The 7,094-nt window shown below is 36.9% G+C and overlaps 1 protein-coding gene across 2 annotated transcripts in view; it reads right to left on the bottom strand.

Annotated features, from left to right (window-relative positions):
* Positions 1–484: 484 nt before the first annotated feature.
* LOC111869775 (TIP41-like protein) overlaps positions 485–7,094 on the bottom strand; it is a 10,220-nt gene continuing 3,610 nt past the window's right edge. For both annotated transcript variants that reach the window (XM_023861530.2, XM_023861529.2), the window contains exons 3-5: positions 6,056–6,275; positions 3,153–3,311; positions 485–1,937 (exon numbers count right to left, since the gene is read on the bottom strand). In XM_023861530.2, coding sequence (XP_023717298.1) covers positions 1,809–1,937; positions 3,153–3,311; positions 6,056–6,275 — 508 coding nt within the window. In that variant the 3' untranslated portion in view covers positions 485–1,808. The remainder of the gene's footprint in view (positions 1,938–3,152; positions 3,312–6,055; positions 6,276–7,094) is intronic.

Raw genomic sequence — 7,094 nt, 5'->3', positions numbered from 1 at the left:
AAGACAGTACTCTTTGAGGAATTTGTGATTATTCCGCAAAGCAGATTGGTCTGGCAGTAACATTGTAGATTTTTTATTTCACAGGTGCTCAGTTTGATGTCTGGCCAGGGCAGTACTTTGATTAGGCCACGATCTATTCGAGATCCTTTCCAATTCATATTCATCATCCTACCACTAAGCACTAAATAAAGCACAATAGATCACTGTAGGTTGCGGTGCGAGGGCCAAGAAGGCCCACCCCCTTATACATTCAAGCACTAAGTAGTATAGCCACCTAGGCTGCTATGTCAGTTCGATGGCTCGGCCACTACTGCAGTCTCTGCTTTCATTGATGTTCCAGGCTGCTTGTTTCCTCAGGATTGTTAAAGGGTGATTTGGTGGAGCAGTCTTCTCAAATGGACAGGTATACAGACCAGGGTTGACCAGTCTCTGAATAGGGCGTGATAAACATGTGTGAAACAGTTTCAGAACCCAATGTATCATATCACTTTTATAGACACTTTATTTAACACATCTCCATATCCCCTTCACAATCACATATAACACAGGTACAAATAAGTGGGTTCTCACACTTGGACACATTAATTTTGCATTTTTTTGGCCATGGAATCCAATGTCACTTTGCAGCAGCTATGGCTCAACTGCCCCGCTAGCCGGACCAACCTGTTATCTACGTTCTTTCCTAAGCACTGTTACATTTGGGTCTATCATTCTTTTGGCTTGGAACACAGAGGCCAAATTCCAATGGCCAGGTAACTATTTGCATCTGGCTGATCCCAGTTATCCAGTATTTATAATTAGTTGGGCGGAAAAAAGATGTACAATTACAGTAGTCTAGATGCTGGAAGCATAAAGTAACCCACAAAAATAATGTGAATGTTTCAAACCAGAATGGGATATGAATCTCCTGCTTAGTGTAAAACCTTTATGCCCAAAGGAGTCACTAGTGAAGAATACCAATTGCCTGCAAGAACCTGTATTGGGATACTTCCCATGTCTGTCCAGAGTGTAACTTGTACAGCTAATTTATAGGTTCTGCTAGACTATACATTTCCTCTTCCACAATTATAAGAGAGACAAATTTAAACTACACTGCACTCACTGGGGCCTTAACTTTATTACAAAGTAGACTTTCCTGCATGAATTACAATTACAATCAAGGGACTGAAGACAGTTCTCTTGTATATGGCATTCTTTTACTTGCTTCCATATCATATACTTTCATTCAAGATAAGGTGATGTTCTCCTTGTTCTTAATTAAGCACCACACTATGAAGACACATGGAGTAAAGATATAGTTCCATCCAGTCTAACCTTGGCAACATGTGGAAGTGAGTGGGTTAGCTTTACTTTCCTCCCACCTCAGACCCAACAATTTCATCTGATCTCTTTGTATTCCACATACCATCCAGATTTGACTCAAAGTACTTAAACACCCCATAGCCAAACAGACTGGCTCAGTGTTAATCAGTTAGTACAACACTTGTACACTTGTACTTGGTATCACATCTGACATAAGAGAGGAAAGAACAGGCTTTCACATAACCAATACCTCCAGTAATATGAAGGTCATGTATTTATTTATTTTTATTTACTTCATATCCATGGATCATTATGTGAGAAGTACTGTGGGTTTTCTGTGTAACTGCATTTAACCCCAAGCAACAAAAGCAATTATAGCAGGTAGTTCTATGGCAGGGACTCGACAGTCAAAGGATTATCACAAGGGATGTAAATGTTTAATACTTTTTGCATTCAAAACAAGAATTTCCCAACATTTTCTTTACAAGACTGTTCACAAAGCACATTCATAGTACAGCAGTTGCATCCTCTGTCTCCACCTTGGTACTTGGTAGCGTCAGCTTCTCGTAACATGAAGTGATAAGTGGGAGGATCTGTGCAACTTCATTTGGATCAACCAGTCTTGATGGTGGAACCTACAACATCCAAAATTTTAAAATTTAAATAAATTGTATTAGTCCATGAAAAATAAATATACAGATTTACTTAAATTATTTTGGCATCCCTTGCGGGATTTGATCTTTACACAGATACATAATCACTACTTAAAAATTAATCAACAGTACAGATACTACATGGCTTAGTCATAAATTCTACTGTTAACAAAGCCATTAACAGTTAAGAATAGGCAAGCCTGAGAAAGACTTTTTTAGGTAGAAGGATCCAAAACATTCTGAAAATTTTGATGAGAAGGATCACTTTCTTTTACACCAACCTTTTTCACTGTAATCAGAATTTATAACACAGGTCATTTTTTTCACAATGTACTATAGCACACTACTTATCTCCTTTGGCATCAGATCATCTTCAATGATTCACTGTATTTGAAAACAACTGAACTCTAGGACTAAGTCCTTTAGGGACCATGTGCAGAAAAAGGAGGAGGGTGGATGGATAGATACTTTGTTGACAGGTTTATTCATGCCAGCATTGCCGATCATTTCAATTCTGGTGGATCAGGTAGTTTGCGTACTACTGCGGAAAAGAAAAAACAGCTATCTGAAAATTCCAGAAGTTTGAAACTTTAAATTAATGTTCAAATTCGGATTTTTTATTTTATCTTAAAAATTCGATATTTACATGTCTTGTAAGGACACTACACTTCAGAGGGTCATTAATTACTTTTCCTTCCATTTATTCAAGATGTCATGCTGAAAGAATTTAAAAAAGGGACAATGATCTTAATGAGACTTACTGAACACAAGTATATCATGTCATACAAATGTTTCTACAATGAGCTTGTTACAGGAAACCTAAGAAAGTTTGCATTAAGCTTCATCACATAACACATGAATTACAATTCCGACTTAAGTAGAATTTGATTCTGTGATGGTCTATGTCTTAATATAGCACATTAACCCATGACTAAATAGCAATTTCTGTTGCATTATAAACTTGTTACTTAAATATAACATGAACATAAAAAATCTGTAAGAGTGGAAGTTTATGCAGTAAGAAAATAGGGATTATGAGTTCTACCCAGAACTCCCTCTTATTTGCCAAGACCGTCTCTCCACCTGGGCATAATAAATTCGTTAGATACTTATATTCACACATTTTTTTAATTGATTAATGCATCACACTATTTTAACTTCCTGCATGTTACAGAAGTATATGTTATGTTTACTTACATTCAGATCTTGTGCCTTTGCTTCTTTGGAAGTGTATTCTCGTAGAATGAAGTCTGTGTCAAATTCATGATAATATCGAGTATCGTTCATTCTTAGCATCACACCGTCAATTCGGAGGAAGTACCTTAGCAGAATGAAGAAACTATTTGGCATTACCCGCTGTAAAAAAAAATCATACAGGGCCAAATATATATTAATATTAAGGGGAGGGGGAGAGTCCACAAATGCTGTCATAATCACTCACTCATGAAGCTGAGTCCTTCTTGAGAAGCCGCCAATTAGGCAGCCACTCAAGAACTTCCCAGTATTTTATGGAACCCAAAGGTCCATTACCATGTTCACAAGAGCCCTCCACTGGTTCCTATCCTCAGCCAGATCAATCCAGTCCATAACACCCCATCCTATCTCTCTAAGATCCATTTTAATATTATCCACCCACCTATATCTTGGTCTTCAGGGTGGTCTCTTTCCTTCTGCCTTTCCCACCAATATCCTCTTCGCCCCATTCACGCTACATGCCCTGTCCGTCTCATCCTCCTTGACTTGATCATTCTAATTATACTTGGAGAAGAGTACAAGTTATGAAGCTCCTCATTATGCTGTTCTTTCCAACCTACTGTCACTTCATCTCTCTTCAGTCAAAATATTCTCAACAACCTGTTCTCAAACACCCTCAGTCTATGTTCCTCCCGTAATGTCAGAGACCAAGTTTCACACCCATACTGAACCACAGGTAAAATTATAGTTTTGTATATTGAAATTTTTATGTTTTTAGGCAGGAGACAAGAAGACAACAGGTTCTGGACTGAATGGTAGCAAGCATTATCCAAATTTAGTCTCCTCTTAATTTCCTCCTGAATCAGGTTCTGATTTGTTACCGTTGTTCCCAAATATCTGAACTGTTCCACATTTTCAAAATATCTGTTAGCTATCTTTAGTCATGATTTTGCCCTGCATTCCGCTGATGAGACAGCAATATATACTTAGTTTTCTCCGTCTTTATTTCTAGACCAAGCTCCTTACCAGTGTCAACTGAAGTTTGTGTGCTTTTCCTTATGGTATCTATATTATCAACCAGTAGATTCACATCATCGGCATAGACCAAAGCTGATGTCCCATTTAATTTCAGTCCAACCTGGTTTTCCTGAACCTTCCTAATGGCATATTCTAAAGCAAAGTTGAAAAGCAGTGGTGATAAAGCATCTCCTTGCTTTACACCATTCTGGATAGGAAAATTATCAGATAAATGTTCACCTACATGGACTTTACTATATGTTTCATTTAAACACATTTTAACCAACCTGACTAGTTTCATGGGTATGCCAAACTTTATGATAATATTGTACAATACTTCCCTTCTAACTGAATCATAGGCTTTCTTGAAGTCTATAAATAGGTGAAGTACTGTCTCATTGTACTCCAATTTTTTCTCCAGTATCTGATGAATGCAAAATATCTGATCAGTAGTGATCTGTTATGTCAAAACCCACGCTGATGATCCCCAATAATTTAATCAATGTATGGACTTAACCTTGGGAGAAGAATGGTGGATAAAATTTTGTATGAAGTTGATAGCAGTGATATCCCACAACAATTACCAGTCAGTTTTATCACCCTTCTTGTGAACTGGTACAATAATAGACTACTCCTACTGAACAGGCATTTTTTCAATATTCCAAATAGAATTAATGTTCTTGTTCTTAGTGTTCGTTGCAAATTCATCAATTTTGTCTTTCAGATATTACCTCTTTTTATTCCTAAAATGCCTGCCGGTTTCACGTCTTATACTGTTCAGATTATTTCCATTTATATCGCTTGGATCCTGTAACCACTGCATGCTATCATATTGTAATGTCAAAATTACAGATTAGCTACCATGATAGCATGGCATTTAAAAATTAATTTTGTAACAATTTTCACAGCTGCAGCTCAATGATGTTGGTTCTTCACAAACTGTGTCTGTGTGAAAGGATTATGAGATATACTTAAAAGCTGTCAGAATTTTCATGGCTGTAAGTAGATAAAAATATGTGCAGGACAGTAAATAATTTAATATTCCAAAATTTTCAGTTGGACTGGACCAAAGAGGAATATATTATGGCATGCAGACCCACTGCTATGCAATGATGGTAAAATAAGGACCTATACAACAGCTGTTGCTAGGTAACGGCTCTGTAAATAATGACAGATACTAGGTAATGGCTGCAACAGATTTGTAACATGCAACAATGAAGTAACTGGGCAGCGGTGTTCTCTACGCAGTCTGTCTCATAGGTACATCATGCTACAATACAAGAACTGTTGGAAGAGGTGTTTTCTGTGTAGTCTGTGCTGAGGCTGTATAATGAGAAGCGGCTATGATTATGAGAAAGTCTTGAGACGGAAGTCAGAAGAGTAGTTAGTTGCGAAACAGTCGCCGGCTAGTAAAAATTGTGAACACAGCAGCTGAGGAAGCTACTGCCTTGAATGTTGTTACAAGGTGACAACATGTGAAGATACAACAGACTAAGAAGACTTCATACATGCTGTAGTGAACTACAGGGTGTGTGAATTAGTGTTAGTGCTCTGGCTATTTGTAGTTACAATAAATCCACTTACCAATCCAAACCTGCCTATAACCACTGTATCACATGACAATATGTACCACTATGCATATACGACTTATCTAAGGACCCGCATAGAAGTCCAATAGAAATTTTATTATGCCATCAGGTTCTCCAAACTTTTCTATTATGTTTATGGAAATGTTCCCACACACATATCCAAGAATAAACTGTCCTGGGGTGGGGGTTAGTTTCTGCATACCATCCAATGTGAAACACTGTGAAACTCTCTCAGGTATGTACAAATTATTTTCTTTTCTTGTCCTGCATATACAATTCAATTACATATCTGTTACTCACAATCTTAACAGAGCACACAGCTGTACCGTTATCATGCAGCTCGTCTTCAAACAGTGACAGATCATGGTAGAACAGGATCTTATCTCTTCGACGCAGTTTGTCCAGATCTATCCTGGTGTCTGTTGGTGTTATGGCAAAGTTTCCAGTGATAGTACCTGAATAATCTGTTGTAAATGTCCAATCAAATGGTTTCACCTCATCCATATGACCTGACTCCATTCTGTAAGATAATACATTTCATCATCAGTTTATTTTAAATATAATTTGAACTTTAATTTAATTACCTAAAAGCCACTGTGGGTGGGTGGGCTCCTAGTAGAACACCCAACTTCATGAATATGACCACAGAACATAATGATAAGATCTGCAGGTTAGAAATTGGGTAGCCTCTTGGTATAAAAATTGGTAGCCTTTCTCACACTAAATTATGGTTAGAAACATTTTATCTGAGCTCATTTTTAGATCATGGTTTCAGTTAATAACCAAATATTGCTTCTTCTACAGCATGCCTAACATACTTCACTAGTGATCTTTGCAAAATAGGTTCAGTAAGGCAAAAATGAGGAATAAGTTTTGTGTGTGGTATAACATATTTATAAAGTTCATAACAGAAAATTAACTTGGAACACAGGGAATAAGGCTAGGACCCATGGTGTGCACAACTGATACATCTAAATACCTACAGAACTGAGATAACTTCATTTCTAAGAGCACAGGAATAAACTTCTTGCAGATAATGAGTCTCTCAAGATGGTATGAAAATAAGAAGAAAATAATAGTATTATTCAAACTTTTAGCAACTGTCAACAGTGTGTTGCTATGAGAAGTTATATCCTGATCTATATGCATTCAAACAAGTGAGTTATGGTGTCATTTACTGACTCTAATTTGGTACATGGTGTGATACATGTATGTAATTTTAAATGTTATTTTGATATATGGAATGTGTTGTTGTACAGTAGTTTTGTTGTATTGTATTTCAAATTTTGATGATGATGACTATCTGATTATGCATGTATATTAAGTGTTATATTGCGCT

The sequence above is a fragment of the Cryptotermes secundus genome, unplaced genomic scaffold, assembly GCF_002891405.2.
Source record: "Cryptotermes secundus unplaced genomic scaffold, Csec_1.0 scaffold93, whole genome shotgun sequence".
Classification (NCBI taxonomy): Eukaryota; Metazoa; Arthropoda; class Insecta; order Blattodea; family Kalotermitidae; genus Cryptotermes; species Cryptotermes secundus.
This window is presented reverse-complemented; position numbering and strand designations above follow the sequence as displayed.